At 56.4% G+C, this 18,911-nt stretch overlaps 1 protein-coding gene across 1 annotated transcript in view; it reads left to right on the top strand.

Annotated features, from left to right (window-relative positions):
- AGRN (agrin) overlaps positions 1–18,911 on the top strand; it is a 114,891-nt gene that overhangs the window by 84,907 nt on the left and 11,073 nt on the right. The window contains exons 10-30 of the mRNA XM_010577375.1: positions 316–516; positions 2,003–2,148; positions 2,322–2,427; positions 2,790–2,903; positions 4,623–4,787; positions 6,226–6,369; positions 6,748–6,872; positions 7,284–7,389; positions 7,623–8,006; positions 8,161–8,295; positions 9,754–9,881; positions 12,165–12,279; positions 12,617–12,736; positions 13,310–13,666; positions 14,904–15,096; positions 15,748–15,963; positions 16,223–16,452; positions 16,914–17,048; positions 17,214–17,307; positions 17,742–17,906; positions 18,281–18,392. Of these exons, the coding sequence (XP_010575677.1) occupies positions 316–516; positions 2,003–2,148; positions 2,322–2,427; positions 2,790–2,903; positions 4,623–4,787; positions 6,226–6,369; positions 6,748–6,872; positions 7,284–7,389; positions 7,623–8,006; positions 8,161–8,295; positions 9,754–9,881; positions 12,165–12,279; positions 12,617–12,736; positions 13,310–13,666; positions 14,904–15,096; positions 15,748–15,963; positions 16,223–16,452; positions 16,914–17,048; positions 17,214–17,307; positions 17,742–17,906; positions 18,281–18,392 (3,491 nt within the window). The remainder of the gene's footprint in view (positions 1–315; positions 517–2,002; positions 2,149–2,321; positions 2,428–2,789; positions 2,904–4,622; positions 4,788–6,225; positions 6,370–6,747; positions 6,873–7,283; positions 7,390–7,622; positions 8,007–8,160; positions 8,296–9,753; positions 9,882–12,164; positions 12,280–12,616; positions 12,737–13,309; positions 13,667–14,903; positions 15,097–15,747; positions 15,964–16,222; positions 16,453–16,913; positions 17,049–17,213; positions 17,308–17,741; positions 17,907–18,280; positions 18,393–18,911) is intronic.

The raw sequence follows: 18,911 nt of genomic DNA on the forward strand, positions 1-18,911 counted from the left end.
GCGAGCAGGAGGCGGCTGAAGTCAGAATACACCATGAGAGTAAATGGGATTTCTTACTGGTGTCCTAGAAAAAGCTGTTGTACACAACACCTGTGGGTGCTGACGGGAATCAGAAATGTTCAGGACTGGCACCCGTCCATTGCAGAGTCTTTGTACCATTTAAATAAGCAATAACAAACCACCCTGGGGAAGGAGGACTTCTCTCCTTGCCTTTGAGGACATGGCATTAGTGGTCCCCAGCTCTGGGACACTGGGCCGTTGGCTACAAAGCTCCCCACAACGTCTCACCGCGGTTCCTCCCCTCTCGCCCCACAGAGTCCTGCGGCAGCACGGTGTGCTCCTTCGGCAGCAAGTGCGTGGGTGGGCAGTGTGTGTGCCCGCGCTGCGAGAGGCAGCCCTTGGCTCCGGTGTGTGGGAGCGATGGCCTCACCTACGACAACCAGTGTGAACTGCAGGTGGCCTCCTGCCAGCAGAAGAAGAGCATTGAGGTTGCCAGGATGGGGCCCTGTGAGGATGGTAGGTTGCCCCCATTCCTCCGGCCGTGCGGGTGCAAAAAGTGGGGGAAGAAGGAGTGAGAAAGCCGCACATCGGGCTCTTCCCCTCGCTGCTCTGTCGTGCCTGACTGCTACGTGAGCCCCACTGCGTGGGCTCGGGCGTAGTGCCCCGTGAGACCCCCAGCATCCCCAGCACAGCAGGTCCCGTGCCAGCGATGCTCTCCTTTCCTGCCTGCTGCCTCCCTTTCCCCTTTGTCTTTCTTGTATCCAGCAGTAATGAGAGATGACGCCACCTAATTGGCTGGGCAAGGAGTTTATCACGGCTTTAATTTCACACTTCAGCAGGCCTCGGCTGGGGGAAACAGAGCCGTTCCTGGGGCAGGGAGCCTAGCTGCCGCTTTGCTTCCCTCTGCCCTGGGGGCTGCTCGAGGGCCTGGCCTGTGGCCACTGTTGGCTTGGTACCGAACATCAGGGAAGGTCGTGGGGTTGGCTGTACCTTGCTTGGGCAGGCTAAGAGCTAAGAACCTGCCGAGTTTCCCCACTGTAGGGGGAAAGCTGTGGGTTAATGCTGGCTGAATCCACGTACAGGAGGCGCGTAAAACCTCGCTGCTCCGATGCGCTGACCCGGTGAGCTGAGATTCTCTGGCTCATTGCACATGTAGTCTAGCTGGAAAGGACTTCAGTGCCATGGCAGAACTTAGGGAGAGGGGAAGACATAACATGGTGTTTGATCACAGCCCTCCTTGGGGAATTTCAGGTTGATGTCCCTCTGGGAAAAGATCTTAAATAATTCTCTGTGTAATGCCAAATCCCAGCCTTTGATCACTCAATAAAAAGGGCCAGGTTTTCCTTCCCCCGCTTCCCCTTTAAGAAGCCTTTGATATCAGCAACATCTCTCTCTTGCTGCTGGAGCTCCGAGCATCTTATGGAGAGGCAACCAGGCTAGGGACAGAGTTTATATATTGTTAAGAATATCTGCCTAACTGAACTTCAAATTAAACCCAAACCCCATCCCTTCCTCTGCTCTGGTTTCCATGTTTATAGCCATGCCCTTCCTCCTGTGCATGGCTATTAGCTGCCTGATCACCAGGTAGCCTGCAGGGCACTGGCAGCTGCAGGATCCTTGCTTTTGCTCCTGCGGTGATGCTGTAGAGAGGAAGACCTCAGGCCACTTGCTAAAGCATCCCTTTGCAGTTTTCATTATGTAGGCTTAGCACAGTCTTGTGACAGCGCTGGGAGAATCTGCTTTCTCCAAGGGAGAGGGATCTTCTCCATGGTCCAGGCACAAGCATCCTAATATATGTGGACCCAGGATTCTGGGGTTGCCTGTGCTGAAGAGGTTGAATCCGCTGTGATTTGGATGGGCCTGTGTAGCTGTGGGCTGCTTCCCCTGTCTGGGGCACAGCCTTGTGTCAGGGAGAGGGCTTTAGCCCCATCCCCTCTGCTTTCCCCTAACTCTGCCCTGCTGGACGTGAGCCCTTTCTCATCATGATCTTCCTTCGCTCCAGAGTGTGGCTCAGGGGGCTCGGGCTCCGGCGATGGTAGTGAGTGTGAACAGGACCGGTGCCGGCAGTACGGGGGCTGGTGGGACGAGGATACAGAGGATGACCGCTGTGTGTGCGACTTCACCTGCCTGGCAGTGCCACGCAATCCGGTAAGCACGCTGCGCGGTTCCGAGCTGCCCGCCGCAGTCCTCGCTCCCCTCCTCTCTTCTCCCTGGTGGCCTTCCCGCATGCTTCCTGGGCAGGAGAGGGCATCCCATGGATAGGGAACCTGCCTTCCTGTGCCAGGGACTGCCCTGAGCGGTTCCCCTCCCTGTCCTGGCAGGTGTGTGGCTCTGATGGTGTGACCTACACCAACGAGTGTGAGCTGAAGAAGACACGGTGTGAAAAACGCCAGGATCTCTATGTCACTAGCCAAGGAGCCTGCCGCGGTGAGTCCCCCGGAGGCAGCCAGCCCCCCAGGCTGACACAAGCTGTGTGCGCTGGTCCCCAGCCTGGTGCCCTGCAGTACCATCTGCCCTTTCCCTCGGGCTAAGCAAGGAAGTGCTCACTAAGGACACAGCAATGTCTTGGTGTTGGTTTGCTGATCCCCGCCACATCATTCCTGTTTCGTGCCCCATGCTTTCCCTGGCCAAGGGTAGGACCTCACCTCATCACCTGTTCCCAGCACCTCTGCTAGGACCACGTGCTTTTGCAGGAATGCTGCAAGCTGCTCGATCCATACGTTGGCAATACTGTCCCGCGGGAGCCTGCGTGCCAAAGATAACCCGTACCTCTCTGCCTTCCTCTGCAGCCCTTGCCACGACCCCGCCACCTCTCCTGGTTGTGCACTGCAGCCAGACCATCTACGGATGCTGCCCAGACAACATGACCTTGGCGCTCGGAGTGGGTGCAGCTGGATGCCCGAGTGAGTGAATATTGTGTTCCCACCTGGGGGAGCGTGAAGGACCTTCAAGGATGGCTGGAAGGCAGGAGAGAGCAGGTGGAGGGGGGACTTGGGGTCCCATCCCAGGAGAAACAAAGGAAGGTAGACCTTCCCCATTCCTTAACTAACTAGTGACCTCCCAGGCTCAAAACGCCGCCATTTATCGCCAGCTCCAGGCTCACAGCATGCACACATGGGGATGTGCATGCAAGCTTCGCCTTCTATACCTATTAGCGATGCTCTTGTCCTTTCAAAAGCCCTGAGTTGACTTCCAGGTCTAAGTCCCTCTGAAATGCAGGAAGACAGCATGGTGGCTCAGAACTCGTCTGGTGCTGAGTCCGTGCTGGACCCCCCAGAAGGTGCCCCTAGGGCTAGACCGTGCCCTCTGTGCCTTCAACCCATTGGTACAGGCTTAGGGCTTTTCACCGGCCTGAGTGACAAAAATATTGCTTGTATCTTTGCACTGCAGGCTGAGGTGGAAGAGAGCTTTCGGGTTCACCTAGGGACCTTCTGCAGGCCACCCCAGGACCAGTGACTAGTGGGTGACTGCACTGTGCAGGAAGCTGAGCTAGCAAATATTTCATCAATATTTATTAAATAATTATCAGAGTCAGCACTTTAGCAGAAGGTGCATTTTGAAAGGCATTAGCAAACTCTGAACAGCTGAGGCTGTGACCACCTGTTAGGGAAACACATTACCCTGCGGAGACATGATTCACGCCGTGCTTGGGCCTGGCTAATGCCTGCTTGATGAGGATGTAGTGCTGTTTAATGTGCCGTATAATTTAAAAAGCAGCAGCGTTCAGAGAATGTCCAGAGATCTCCTGTCAGGGGGTGCGTGGGGTGGGCTGCGGGCCGAGGTGGGCGCTGGACGAGTAGACACATGGTGGTGTGGTGTGTGCTGGCCAAGAGGGGCTAGCAGAGCAGAGAGGAGCTGGTCAGAGTGATGCTAGGGGAGGACAGAAGCCTTTGGCTTTCAGCATCGCCCTGCCAGTGGCGGTTGGGAGTCATGTTCCTCTGCGTCTCTGATGGAAGTCCTGTCCCCTGCCCTCCAATCCATGGACACAGCTTCCCAACTGACTGGGATTCAGTATCCCATCGTTTTCTATCCCACCTGTGTCCCTGTGCTGGTAGCAAGCATACATCAGGAGGTAATTACCACTTAACCAGTAGCTTGAAGCCCCTAGGGCAGATGTATCCATTGCTGCCTGTTCTGGACGTGCCATTTTTCTGGCAGTCTGGGGATGTGTGCGTGCACCCTACTTGCTGCTCCCGAGGTCTCCCTTTCTCTCCAGCTCTGCCCCATGTCCTCTTTCTACTGCTCCCTGTGGATAAAGGGAGCGTCTCTCTGTCTATCTTTGGATCATTTCCCTCCATCAAGTTCCTAATTAATGAATTAATGATAAACTTCTAATAGCTTCCTCCCCGTTTGATGTTAATGAGAGAGGAGTTCTTGATGACAGCAAAGCGAGCGGGTTAATCCCTGAAGGTTTAGCTCCCCCTTGTAGCTGAGGCAGAGGAGAATTGTTGAGACCAGCTGGTGAAACCTCCTCCTGCCCAGCGTGAGACCACGTTCCTGCCCCGGCTGAGCAGCTCGCTGGCTCCGCAGTCGGTCCCTCCACCCTGATGCAGCCCCCAGCGTCCCCCCTTCTCCTTGGCCGGGACTCAGCCTCACGCTCTCTTTTTCTCTCTGGCTCCCAGGCACCTGCCAGTGCAACCCCTATGGCTCCTACGGGGGAGCCTGCAACCCCGCAACGGGGCAGTGCTCCTGCAAGCCAGGCGTGGGGGGCCTGAAATGCGACCGCTGCGAGCCCGGCTTCTGGAACTTCCGCGGCATCGTCACCGACAGCAAGAGCGGCTGCACGCGTGAGTGTGGGCACGGCTGGGTCCTCGCCCCTCGTCCCGTGCAACTCTCTGCTGGCACGGCTCCCTGGCCTGCTCTGGGGGGGCTCAAGGCATGGCAGGGTGGCGTGCTATTTAAAAAAAATGAGCCCTAACGTTGGTCCTGTTGTAAGTCACCTCCGGTGGCTGTTTTTGCAGAGCTTGATGACTTGCTCCGTGCAAGAGAGACAGGGTGGCCTGAAGCGTTGCACGGGTGCTGTTGCTCCTCCGTGGTGCACCTTGGCTAGGAGACAGCGTCTCCTTTCGTGGGCCTGCTCCCTGGCCAGATATTCTGCAGGGCTGCTGGAGCCCAGCAGGAATGAGCCCTGGTGTCCTGCATGTGGTAGGGCAGGCAGGTGCAAAGGAATGGGTTTGAAGCGGAAGGAACGGGGCGGTATTTTTGCCCGTTGATGCTGACCCCAGCAGGAATAGCTATGGGAAAACAGCAGTAAACGAACAGAAAAAAAGCCCTCTTTATTTCAAGCTGCATTGGAGACCCACCCAAGAAATCCAGTAAGTGCCGACTAGGCAGAGGCCAGAACAGCCAGGGGGAAGAGGAATTATTGGGAGGGGATTGCAAACAAGAGAGAATATGATTCTACCCATCTCTCACTGAAATCACAGATAGCTGTCCGCTGTGCGGTAGATACATCTCAGGCTCCCATGTGGCGTAAGCCCCTGGCCGAGGGACTGAATCCAAGTGCCCTGCTCAGAGGTAGCAAGCTCCAGCTGGAGACACCATTGTGCAGCTGAAGGGTAGGAAAGATGCTTTGTGCTTCGGAGAGACAACAGGCAGGCAGACTCCTGGGTTCCTCTCACAGCTCCAGGAAGGAGTGCTTGTCTAAACGCTGGCATGTCAGGATTCAGTAGGTGCAGGTCAGAGCCAGAAAGCTTAAATTGGAAATAGGATGTCAGCTTTGTAACAGCAAAGGCATCACGCTGCTGAAATGTCTTCCCAAGTCTGTACTTAATTCACTCTCACCTGTAGTCTTTAAATCAGAGTGGGGTCTCCCTCTAAAAGCAGAATCGCAAATGTCAGTAGGTAAAATACTCTGGCCTCAAGCTAGACAGGCACCAACGGCCACTATCTCTTCTACCACCCCTCTCCTTTATCTTGCTCCAGAGAGAGGCAGAAGGTCTCCTGGGATGGGCGAACATTCCTATGGGAGCCATGTAAATCTTTAGTGCTGATGGGAATGTGGGTCTGTGGGGCAGATGTGGGGTCACAAGCCATAAGACCATGGTCAGAGGATAGCAGTTCCCGCAGCTGGTGTGGGGTCAGTAAGTAACGAGTAGCAGTGAGCATTGGGATCCTCCCCTGGACCCTTCTCCGCACTCTTCTCTTGGGTCGTTGGGGGACCTGAGTGAGTCTGGCTCCACAAATCCACCAGCAAAACAGTGTCTTTTGTCCCTTCTTGCCCAGCCTGTAACTGCGACCCGGTGGGTTCAGTGCGTGATGACTGTGAGCAGATGACTGGACTGTGCTCCTGCAAGACTGGTATCACTGGCATGAAATGCAACCAGTGCCCCAATGGCAGCAAGCTGGGCATGACCGGCTGTGAGAAAGGTGAGGGAGCCGCACGCCAGAGGGATTGCGTGGGGCACCGAGAAATGGGTGCTTGGGTACTGCTGAAGGGCCACACATAGGCCCATGAAAGAAATGCGTTCCTCCTACCTTGCGTGCTTGTGCTTTAGAGGAAAGGGGCCCTGGTCTCCATTCCTGGCTGGATTCCTGTTATCTGTGCACTCATGCCACAGCACGAGAGACTGTTTCTTTTTTTGGTGAAACTCTGTCTTGTCCGCTGGTCTGAACTGCTCTGGCGAGTCTGTGGGAGAGCTAAGACCCGCTGGGAGGAGAGAGGGATTTTGATTCAGCATAGCCTGTTTCTGTGTGATCGGTATGTGCTTTGTTGGTCATCTCTTCCCCCTTCTCTCCCTACCCCAGACCCGTCAGCCCCAAAATCCTGCGAGGAAATGAGCTGCGAGTTTGGGGCCTCGTGCGTGGAAGTCAACGGCTTTGCCCACTGCGAGTGCCCATCCCCTCTCTGCTCAGAGGCCAACATGACCAAGGTTTGTGGGAGAGGCAGCCATGGGGGGCTGAGTGGCGTGGGGGGGACATGTGGCTAGCTCGGCTGCGTTGGGCCAGTGCACGCAGCGCAGGGGTCTGATGGCTCTTCGCCCCCGCAAGAAGCAGGCAGGCAAGTTCAGTCACTGTCTTCGGTGCGTGGGGAAAGGTGACGTGCGAGTCAGAGATGTCTCCCAGCAGAGCTGGGTGCTCCATGCCCCATCTGGCACCTCTGAGCTGCTCAGCTCCGGGGCTTCCGCAGCCCGCCCTCCGGTCCCTCTGTCCAGACCGTTGCCTCTTTGCCTCAGAGGGACTCCTGCGAAGCCTCTGCTTCCAGCATTTAAGAGACCGGTTTATTTTGCCCAGGGCTTGGAGGAGGACAGAGGTGCAGCTCACATTTCTCCTCTGTCTCCCAGGTGTGTGGCTCCGATGGTGTCACTTACGGGGACCAGTGCCAGCTGAAGACCATCGCCTGCCGGCAGGGACAGGTCATCACAGTGAAGCATGTGGGGCAGTGCCACGGTGAGTGTCTGCTGCTCTCGGTGCTGGGGCAGTGCCAACCCTCTGGCCTGATACTGGATCCAGGTCTGGCTGCCTCCCTCTGTGGTTCCTCGCTGTGCCGTGACTCTTCATGGCGCAGCAGATGCACTGCCCGGGGCGGGTGCCTGAGGGTTTGCAACATGCATCCCAGTGTCACAGGCAGCCTTTCCCAGACCTGCCCCTCCTCACCTACCCTGTCTTGCTGCTCCTTTCAGAGTCCATCACTCACACAAGCCACACCTCACCACCCACACCACTGCCCACGCTGCCCTTGGACAAGTTAATTCTTCCTCCGCCACTGTGGCTCACCACCCGGGCTCCGGAACCCACCGAGCTGGCTACCAGCTCCCTGCTGTTGGAAGCCAAGCCTACTGAAAGAGATCACCCTACAACAAGGCGCATCACGACTGCCAGACCAGCCACTACGCCGTGGATGACCCATGGGGTGTATAAGACCACCGTCCGCCCGCTCTCCACCGCACCAGTGGTCCTGGCCACCACCCAGCCTGCCTACGTTGAATCAGGGAGTGCAGAAGGCAGCGGAGACCAAGAGATGGGCATCAGCGGAGACCAGGAATCTAGTGGGGCAGGCTCTGCCGGTGAGTGTGCGCTTCTTAGGCTTGGCATGTTGGTTGTGAGCTAAACCGTACCCTGTCCCTCTCAACGAAACGAAGTTGTGTCTCGGCCTTATTCTCTGACACGGAGGTGAGGTCTTACCTTCTGCTGGTGAATGCTCCTCTTAATGCCCTGCAGGGGAAGAGGAGGTGGAGGAAAGCCAGGTAACTTCTACCCCAGCCATCGAGAGAGCGACGTGTTACAACACCCCGCTGGGATGCTGCTCTGATGGCAAGACTGCGGCTGCTGATGCAGAAGGCAGCAACTGTCCGGGTGAGTTTGTCCTCGGGGCTGGGCTCTGGGCTCCCTTGCCGTGGTCAGGAGTCAGCCTGAGCTCTTGCAGGGTGCAGGAGAGGGAGAGATGGCGGAGAGAGCAGCATGGTGCTGTGCTTGCTCGGCTGGCAGTGAACGTGGTTCCTGCGTCCAGTCTTGGGGGCTGGTGTGTCCCTGAGGGGGTCGTCCATGGGGACGTGCCGAGCCATGGTAGCTGGCAGACGTTGTGCCCACCTGCCACAGCCCCCAGCAGCCAGCCCTGGTGCTTGGGTGGGTGCTGCTGTTGACATGGGGAGCCAGGGCAGTCTGCAGTTTTCTTCGCTTAGGTGACCACTTTCTTCCTTGACTGCTACAGCCTTAAAACTTTGACCAGCGTTTTGCCCAGGCTTCTGGAGAGCTCATGGCTGGCACTAGAGGGAACAAGGGAATTTCTTGGATTCCCATTTTATCTGTGTCAATGGCTGTAAAGGGAGTTGGGCTGACCAGGACCAGTTTGGTGCCAGGGCAGGCGGGGAGAGCAGCTGTAGCCCCAGCGTCCCTGCTGGGCTTCCTGGGGAGTCTGATTCACGCTGTGGTTCCCAGAGGTGCGCGCTGCTTTCATGACCTAGGCGGGATCCATCTTGCCTGTCCCTTTTCACACTGTCCATGTTGAGGAAACACAGAGCCACCTGCGCTCGGTCAGAGTATTGGTTGCCCTGTACTTACGTCCTCGTTACCCTAAAAATTGTTGCTCTGGGGCCATCTCCCAGATGTTTCCTCACTGGTCACTGTGGTTCTTCTTAACTGTCCCTGTTCCTTGGGGTTTCCAGCAGGACATCCCCTGTTCCTCTGGACACCCCATTCCCCTTTTAACCCACAAAAGGACAGCTGCTGGGAACCTCCCGTATGGTTACCCGCAGCGGGGATCTTTCTATAGCTGCCTCTGCACTCCCACAGCTCCCCTGGAAGGGAACCACACCTTGGGTTCCTGTTGCACTTTTGGTCTGCTTTTGCAAGGCTGGCCACAGCCTGTTAGCTGGCAGGGCCTCTACTTCCCTCGCCCAGCACAGGTCTTCTCCTTGCCCAGAGTCCACATTTCACCCTCTTCTGCCCCTATTTGCATGCACGTGTCTGATCCTGCCGTATTGACTATGTGCTGCTCTGGCTAACGTCTTTCTCTTGTTACTCAGCCGGTGCAGGGGGGCTGCTATCCGGGCCGGAGCTCAGAGGAAACCGTATGGTAAAAGCTGCCATCTCCAGCCTGGTCTTTGCCATCTGCTCCAGCACCCTCTGATACTAATCCTCCATGGCGCTCTCCCAGACCCATCCAGACTAACCCCAACACTGGCACTACCCACACACTGCCATCACCCTTTCCCCCCAGGGACTCGAACGCTCCTTGCGGCTGTCAGCCACATGCCTGTCCCCTGCCCTCAAGCCGACTAAAGGCATTTGTCTTGTTTACCCTCCCTCCCATAGCTACCAAAGTCTTCCAAGGAGTCCTCATCTTGGAGGAGGTGGAAGGCCAGGAGCTGTTCTACACACCTGAGATGGCTGACCCCAAGTCAGAGCTCTTTGGGGAGACGGCCAGGAGCATTGAGAGTGCGGTGAGTTCTTTGCACTTGATCTAGGGTCTGTCTAGGGCTTTTCTGGCCTCGGCAGAAGAAGAGAGGACCCTGCCCACCTCTGTCTGTCCTGTGGTGGACAGACGACTAAACCCCAACCGTTCACTTCCAGAAACGCAGTCGTCCCCTTCTCAAGCGAGCAGGCTCTCTCCGCGCCGCTGCTAATAAGCCGGCTGGTCTGTTCAAGTAGCTGGCTTCCCATGCGGAGCCAGCCTGCGGCATCCTTGCCTGCTTGTGTCCGCTTGGCCTCTGAGATGCCAGCGCTCTGCAGGAAGGCTGCCCCGCTGAAACAGGGACCGAGAGCTGTCTGCTTTCTGAGCACTGCTCCCCAGGTGCATGTTACGGTCCCCTGTGCCACCACCACCCTCTGTAGCTGCAGACGCTCTTGTTGTCCCGACCGTGGGGACCACTGTGGGTTTCCTCCTGCTTCGCCTTCTTGTTCGTGATGGTTTCTGGGGAGGCTGTGGCCTGTCATTGCTGTCTGTTAAATGGGAGCACAGAGACCTGTCTGCAAAAGGTGTTGAGTGCCTTGGAGGAGCATTGCTCCATGTTACGGGTTTGGGTTTGTTTTTTTTTGAGATGGGCTTAACCTCCTAAAGTTAGGAGTGAACGTGACTTACCACCAGGGCCAGCACTTTTGTGGGGTGGGCAGTTAAGATGTAAGGAGATGATGCACCGGTTCTAAGAGGTACGCTCTGTGAATTTGTCCAATCTCTCTTTAATCTATGAGTGTTATTAGCCTCTACTATATGCTGTGTCAGTGGGTTCCATACTTTGTTATGTGCTGGGTCAAAAATTATCCTTTTTTCAGCTTGATCTTGGTGGTAGGGCTGTTTAGACAAGAGGTTCTGCCTTAACGCCTGGATTTCCCAAAGTGTCCTTATCTCCATGAAAAGCCCTTAGACAAAAACGTGTCCCAAACCCCTTTGCCCCTCCAGTTCAGCTACACAACTTGGGATGCTGCTTGTGTAAATCCAGTCTCCCACTTCCAAGGAGAACCCCCCTGCATTGCCAGCTCTTGGAGTAGGCGGACTTTGCGTGGCAATGTGTACATATGGGTATGCCAAGGAAGCGCTGGGTGGGGTAGCAACTTTATACTGTAGCCTGCAGTGTGGCACAGCAAATACAAAGCATCTTTGCGAGGAGATTAACATATTTAGAGCTGGTTCCAAGCTGCATTTAGAAGTTGGCAAGCCCTCAGTACCATCATATAAGCAGATGTGTGCCTGGCATATGGACCATATGGTTCATGCAGTTCTGAATCACAATAGCAATATTTCCCAATACAACAGTGGCTTCTATCTGAGGGTGCAAACATGCGCACAAAAGCTTCATTCACTGCTTCATCCGTTCTCCCCCTCGAGAAGGCAAGAGACTTTGCTGGTTTCTGTTTTCCCAGGCTGGTTGAAACGAAGGCATAGCACCGGCCGTCTGCGGCTGGGCTGAGAGTTCCTGCCACAGCCCTGTGCTGCAGAGACCTGTTGTCCCTGTGCAACCTACCTGCGAATGCCCATGGATGTGATGTGCTCCTTTACCCCTCCGAGGTCGCTATGCCCAAAATTATAGGGGGAGGCTATGCCATGGGACCATTAGTCAGTTAATTACTTTCTTCTCTCTTTGCCTTGAAGCTGAGGGAAGGAAGCAGTGGCCTCTAGCTGTGATGACTGCTGCCCAGCGCAAGGCTGGACAGATAGCTAGCAGGGGTGTTAAAGCCCTGCCTTGCTGTAAGACTTGGACTGTCACTGTCTCCTTCATGTGATTTCAGACAAATCCTGCAATGTCTGAAAGCCAAATTTTAAAAGGCAGTCAGGTACTTAAAGATGCAGAATGGTGCCATATGGGATTTTCCAAAGTGCCTAAGCAGGTTTACACAGCTTTAGAAGAGATCAGTGAGACTTAGATGCCACACAAAAGAAAATCCCTATATGAACTGCAAGGTGTCTCTGGTCTGGCTCTGTTCCACTCTTCTTCACGGGTACAATGGGGATAGCTCGCTTTCCCCACGCTGTTTCTGGATCCTGTTCTTACCTTTGACTGCAGGCCATAAAGAATAGGGACCATCTGAAACTGTCACCCTACACAACAAAGCCCTGTTCTCTGCATGTCTCAGTGGGATGGCTTGCAAAGGTTTGGATGCAAACCCCTGTGGGCTGAAACCAAGGAGACTTGCTGAGAGTCAAGATCTTTTATTGAAATGACCTATGTCCTAAGATCTCCCCCTTAATCAGTTTGTTTATCTTTCCTCCTGCACCTCCGACCAACTAGCTGGATGAGCTTTTCCGCAATTCTGACGTTAAGAAGGATTTCAAGAGCATCCGTGTCCGAGACCTGGGGCAGAGCAGCGCTGTCCGTGTCATCGTGGAGTCCCACTTTGACCCAGGTAAGAACCCTCACGGTGCTGATTCACGGTGGCATCACCATCTGCCTGAGGATGGAGCAGGCACTTCCAGTCAGGCTGCCAGCCTGAGAAACATGCATGCAGCAAGGAGCATGAAAGAACCTTATTAAAATTTGCCAGGGCTGTGTCTTCGGTCCAGCAAAATCAACAGATGCCGGGAGGAGGTGCACCCTAAGCTGGTGCCTGGAAGGCTGGAAGCGTTCTCCTAGGGAAAGGAATGATTCGGATGCGTTGCGGGGAGGTCATGAGAGGGAAACTTCTAGGTGGGCCCTGCATCTTCACTCTTGCCTTTCTGTTTTCTCCTCCTGGCTACCATCAGCCACTTCCTACACGGCAGCTGATGTCCAAGGGGCCCTGCTGAAGCAGATCAGAGCTTCCAAGAAGAAAACCATCCTGGTGAAGAAGCCCCAGCAGGAGCATGTCAAATTCATGGACTTTGGTGAGCCCCCTCTGTCTGCAGGCAGTCCCCCTCTCTCAGTTTAGGCTTTCAAATGGGCAGGCTGGCTCTTCTGGTCTTGCCAGGGCCTTTCATCTCTAGCATTAACCTGTCAAATGCTCCCCCAGACAGTGCCCTCCAGAGCCAGGGCCCAGAGGTTAGTCCGTGTGCCCGGACTTGTTCTCAACTCAGGAAGGCCATAACGGGGCGTAAAATTGCTCCTCTCTTCCACAGCACATGGCACATGGCGATGTGACACTGCCCACGGACCTGGAAAGTGAGCCCTTGCTGGTACTCGTGAAGGGGTGGCCAGGCTAGCCCACACGATCTCATGCTGATAAACCTGAAACGCTGATTTTTCTAGGAAAGAAAGGCGTATGGCCGCACCGGGCACGCAGCTCTGCCTGGGAGCATGGCTGTCCCCGTGCCAGGGTGGGAGGGCTTCTTTTTGGGTGTGCAGTAGCCTGAGAGTAAGCTTCTTTGCTGGCATCTCACCCCAAAAGTCCGAGCGGCTTTCCCTGCCCCCAGAGAGGGTTGCAAAGCACCAGCCTCCACCTGCATTTTGCTGTGTTCCAGACTGGATCCCCAGGCTCTTCACCACCACCGTGACCACAACCACGGCCACCACCGTGGCACCCGCCACCACCCGCAGGTACACGACGGCTGCCGCTGCCACCGCGGTCCACGTCTCGCGCCCGGGTGCCATGGGCCGACCCAGCACCAAGACGGCAGGAGCTGTCAGCACCAAGAGACCCACCTCCACCCTCCCTGCCACCACCCGGCGAAAGCCCACCCGCCAGCCCCCCGCCACGAAGAAACCCTCGCGGCCCTGCGACTCTCACCCCTGCCTGCACGGCGGCACCTGCGAGGATGACGGCAAGGAGTTCACCTGCAGCTGCCCGGCAGGCAAAGGGGGAGCCGTCTGCGAGAAACGTACGTGCTCTCCGACCCATGTCTGTCCCTACTGCGGCAAACTGCGTTGACTTGCACGGGGATGGACGTGCAAACCCAGCCCCGTAACTAGCACTGGCACCACACGTGTGCCAGGCAGGACGCACCGCAGGGCTCAATTTGAGCGGCTTTCTTAACTCGGCCAAGAACAGGTTGTACGTGCACTATGCATTGTAAGAGGCAAGCACGACAAGGCTGCAGGGTAAGAAGGTGCCAGGAGCAATTTCTTCCTGGCTCCGCTTCTGATATACCAGCACCCCGAACCATGGGGATTGTGAGCTGCTGCTTTTTTATCTCCGCTCACGGTATTGTCACTCACAGCTCCTGCAGCTAGGGACTGCTAGTTAGTGTAACAGAGAGACAGGTACTAACTGTCCTCTCGAACGCCAGGAGATGTGTGCTGATAATTCAGGCTGTATTGCCTGGTGCTCGTGGCTGCTTAGCGAACAGCTGCAGACTGGCAGCGTGCTTAACCAGAGTGGCTGTTATTTACTGTGAGTTCTCACTGGCAGTTTGGTGTCACGCCGGGGGCTCTGGGTGGTTGTGAGTGCTTATTCCTGAAAAGCTTTGTCCCTAAAGCTATAAGCTGGAGCGCTCAAAGCTGCTACTGGATGTGGGTGTCCAGCCCCGTTAGTTTTAATAGGGCTTGGCCTTCCAGATCCCTTGGAAAATCTCAGCTGCAATAAATAAAAGCCTGGAGTGATGAATGTAAACCTGTCATGTGGGATTCTGGGAGGACAGATAAAAATTATCTAAGGAGCAGGGAAGTTGAGTTACGAGGAACTGTGTGTACAGCAGAGCTCAGCTGACGGCACAGGGGATGTGATAGCTGGGCATGGAAAGGACCGACAGCGCTGGTCCTTACCTGGGGGGAGCTGATTGGGACACCACTGAACCTAAGTGCTGGGGGAGCAATACCACAGATCTCTAAAGCCTGGGAGAAGTCTTTGGAGGGCATGCCATCACGAGGGGAGTGGGTTGCTACCAGTATGAGTGTCTGGGAGGCAGTGATGGGATAATTGCAGAGGAGCATGGGCCCAGGGGAGAGAGCGAGCTTCTTTCTGCCATTTCGCAAGAGCTCTCTTTGTTTGTACAGGTAGGAAAATGTTCACAGGTTCATGTCAGGCCTTTATCTGCTCTCTATCCTTCTGTTCCCTCCTCTACTTCATCCCCTCTTCCTTTCTCTACCCCCCCCGCCCTCCTCCCCCGGCTCTTGCAGCTATCAGGTACTTCATCCCCAGCTTTGGTGGCAAGTCCTACCTGGCCTTCAAGATGATGAAGGCGTACCACACCGTGCGCATCGCCATGGAGTTCAGGACCGTGGAGCTCAGCGGGCTGCTGCTCTACAACGGGCAGAACCGTGGCAAAGACTTCATTTCCCTGGCACTGGTTGGTGGCTTCGTGGAGCTCAGGTGGGTGCCCTTCCCCTCAGCCCTGCGCAGTATGGGGGAAAGCGGAGCAGCCGCTCTTGCCAGAATGGTCCTTGCACAACACCGTGAGGGTGCTGGGCTCAAACTTGAAGGCTAAGAAACTGTAGCATCAAATGGACAGCAAGAGGAGCATTTTTTCCAATCTAATAGGAATACTAAGGGGACTCCTTCCCTGTGGCACTTTGTAATGAAGTTAATTCTCATTTCGGTTTGAATTTTGAGAAGCTAAAAGGTGTTGGTTTTTTGAGCAAGTGAGAGGTCTTGTTTTGGCGCTGGTTTTGTACTGGAGAAAGCAACGCAGGGGAAGAAAGAAAGGGAGAAAGGCCCCAGAAATCGGAGCTGAAATGATTTTTCCAGTTCCAAAAGCCAAAGGCGCAGATTCGGAATGAGGTGAGGTGGAGGGCAGCTCTCTGGAGACTGCAAAGTCCAGACGAGTTCTCAGGCAGTCAGTCCCGATGCTCAGCGGGGGACAGCTGTGTGCTCCGAGTGCAGTCTGGTCCAGAGCTGGGGAGGGAGGTGGGCTCCCCAGTGCTCCCAGCTTCTCCCTGGGATGCGGCAGCCCCCGTACCCTGGCACAGATGTCACCTTTCTGCAGGGTGGCACGGACACAAGCCTCCCCCTCTTCTACTCCAGGTTTAACACCGGCTCCGGCACGGGAATCATCACCAGCAAGGTCCGCGTTGAGCCTGGCAAGTGGCACCAGTTAGTGGTGAACCGCAACCGCCGCAGCGGCATGCTGTCTGTCGACGGGGAACCCCACGTCAGCGGGGAGAGCCCGACGGGCACCGACGGGCTCAACCTCGACACAGACCTCTTCATCGGGGGAGCGCCGGAGGACCAAATGGCTGCGTGAGTGCGGGCGCTGGACCGCTGTCCTGGGTGTCGTGGCATCTGCTGCGGGCAGAGCATCGGTGGCTGCAGCCCTCTGCCTGCTAGCGGGCTCCAGGCGGTGGCTGGAGGGTCGTTGGGGATTGGGGCTTCTCTGGGCCTTGGGGGGGCCTCTTAACGCCTCGCTGGGGAGCACAGCCTGACCCAGATGCTTGGAGATCCTCTGCGTTTTTGTCCTCGGGGACAAAACTCCCACCCACTTTGTCTTCTGTCCCCTCAGGGTGGCAGATCGTACCGCGGCTACAACCGGCCTGAAGGGCTGCATCCGCCTCCTGGACGTGAACAACCAGATGTACGACCTGCGGGAGAAAGGCAGCGATGTGCTGTATGGCAGCGGGGTGGGCGAGTGCGGCAACGACCCCTGTCATCCCAACCCCTGCCACCATGGTGGCATCTGCCACGTCAAGGAGGCAGAGATGTTCCACTGCGAGTGTCTCTACACCTACACCGGTACGGGGAGGGGGCTGCGGACAGAGCGTTGCTGGGGTTTCTCATCCCGCTGGCTGGCCCTGAGGGATCCCAGAGCCTCTGGGGCTCGTGTTAGGAGCTACAGTGGGAAGGGAGGCGGTGTGGGTTAGAGGGAGAAGTGTAGGATGAAGCCGCATGCAGCGAAGTCGGTAAATTTAAAATGTAGACCTGTTCATATGCACATAAGGCAAGGGCCAGGATCTGTTTGTTCTCATGCACAAAAAAAATTTCGCCTTGCATTTTAGGGGCGTAGTCTGGCAAGGGTATCATCTGCCATTTGCGGGGTCCACTGCGGGGGGCTTCTAGGGTCATGAGAACCTGAGAGGGGAGAAAAAGGCTGGCAGGGCATCAGGAGACATCAGAGACATTTGCGTCTGGCCAAATCGTTCCTGATGGCCGTCGGTTTGAGAGGCTGATGTGACAGGCTGCCTTTTCTGCCGCAGGCCCGACGTGCGCTGACGAGAGGAATCCCTGCGACCCTACGCCCTGCCACGTCTCTGCCACCTGCCTGGTGCTGCCGGAGGGAGGTGCCTTGTGCGCCTGTCCCATGGGTCGGGAAGGAGACTTCTGCGAGCTAGGTGGGACGGGAGCCCGCAGAGGAGCGGGTCTGGGGAAGGGGGTGGAACTGAAGGTGCTGATTTCCCCAGCCTGGGTGGCCAGGAGGCTTTGCCTGCTGTGGCTCTGGGGCACTGGCTGAAGCTGCTCTGCCTCCTCTTCCTCACCATTCCCTCGTTTGTGCCCAGTGACGGAGCAGGACCACACCATGCCCTTCCTCCCGGAGTTCAATGGCTTCTCCTACCTGGAGCTGAACGGGCTGCAGACCTTCGTTCCTGACCTGCAGTAAGTGCCAGGGAACGGGAGAGGGGCAGGTGAGCGCATCACCTGTGTGGCTGACTTGGGGGAGAGAACTTGTGCTCTGAGCCTCGCCTGTCACACGCTGGCTCTCCCTGGAGGTTGTCCCTTTCGCCTGCTGGTGGTTTTGTCCGCAGGGACTGGCATCGCCAGAATCCCTGCAGCCAGACTGAGCCGGCACTGTGCCCTGGGTGCTTGGTGTTGCAACAGGCTGGGTAAACAGGCACTGCGGGGCAGCACCCTGAACACGGCAGATGTATCTCGTACCTGGCAAGGGTGCCTTACAGGGGTGGCATCTCTCTGCCATATGTGTAGTCCCAGGCAGGCAGAGGTCTTCCAAGGGCTTGGCACACGGGGGCAGAGGAAGAGAGCGTGTGGGCAGGTGGACCGGAGGGTATCTGTAATCCGTCTCTCCTCAGGGACAAAATGTCCATGGAAGTTGTGTTCCTGGCCAAGAACCCCAGCGGCATGATCTTCTACAACGGCCAGAAGACAGACGGCAAAGGGGACTTTGTCTCTCTGGCCTTACACGATGGCTTCCTGGAGTACAGATACGACCTGGGCAAAGGGGCAGCTGTGCTCAGGTAGGGTAGGCTGTGGGCTGGGAAACTGCTCGTCAGGGCGGTGGTGGCAACAGAAGCGTGGAGGGTCAGTGGTGGCTTTCAGCGTCCAGCGCTGGCTTTGAGCTCCCCTCCCCAGAAAACCATAAGGAAGCATGGGGGGAACAGGCTCCCTAGCAGCCTCAGCTGTGTGCAGGAATGGCTCTTGGTCGGCTGTCCCTCTGCGCCTCTTTCCCAGGCTAATGCTGGGCTGTCTGTGAGCTGGGGCAGCCCAAGCTGGTCAAGCTGCAGTGGCCTGGGCAGCCCAGGCTGGTCACAGGAGGTTTAGAGCACTGTGTTTGCAGGTGGTGATGGCAGAGCTCTCACCCGTGTGTCTTCTCCTCCCTTCTCACCACCAGGAGCAAAGAGCCAGTTCCCCTCAACACGTGGATAAGTGTCTTGTTGGAGAGGAATGGGCGCAAAGGGGTAATGAGGATCAATAACGGCGAGAGGGTGATGGGAGAGTCACCGGTAAGTTGATGGGCCGGGGAGAGCTCTCTGGGCTTTCAGCCCTGCTCCTCTCATGTGTGAAGTGAGCCGAGAAGTTCCCAGGCTCGTGGGCTTTTAATCCCTGTGGTGCATGTCTTTAAGGCTGGAGGAGGAGTGGGCAAGACCCAGGGAGAAAAGGATGCTGCATGGTAGAGCTTACCTGCCTCTCCTAGCTGCTCTGCAGCCTGGCCCTGGAGCTGTAGGACAGCAACTGCCCACCTCTTCCAGTTCTTCCTCCCTCCTTGTCCCACACCACACACAGAGCTGCACCGCCTTTGCCAGCGACACGCATGCCCCGATTTCTTGGGACCTTGGTTTCGGGGTGTGTTTGAGCCCTCCTCACACTCATGCATGCACACACCCCATCCTTTTTTGCAGGTCCTCAAGTGTCCCCGTATTGGGGCGGGTACGCGAGGCACCCTTGCAGCCCGTGCTGCCGCTGTGCTGGACCGTGAGGGTTTCAGCCTGCACCCTTGGTGCTCAGGAGCCCTCCGCAGTGCT

Source organism: Haliaeetus leucocephalus, unplaced genomic scaffold (genome assembly GCF_000737465.1).
Source record: "Haliaeetus leucocephalus isolate CR32 unplaced genomic scaffold, Haliaeetus_leucocephalus-4.0 Scaffold556, whole genome shotgun sequence".
Taxonomy (NCBI): Eukaryota; Metazoa; Chordata; class Aves; order Accipitriformes; family Accipitridae; genus Haliaeetus; species Haliaeetus leucocephalus.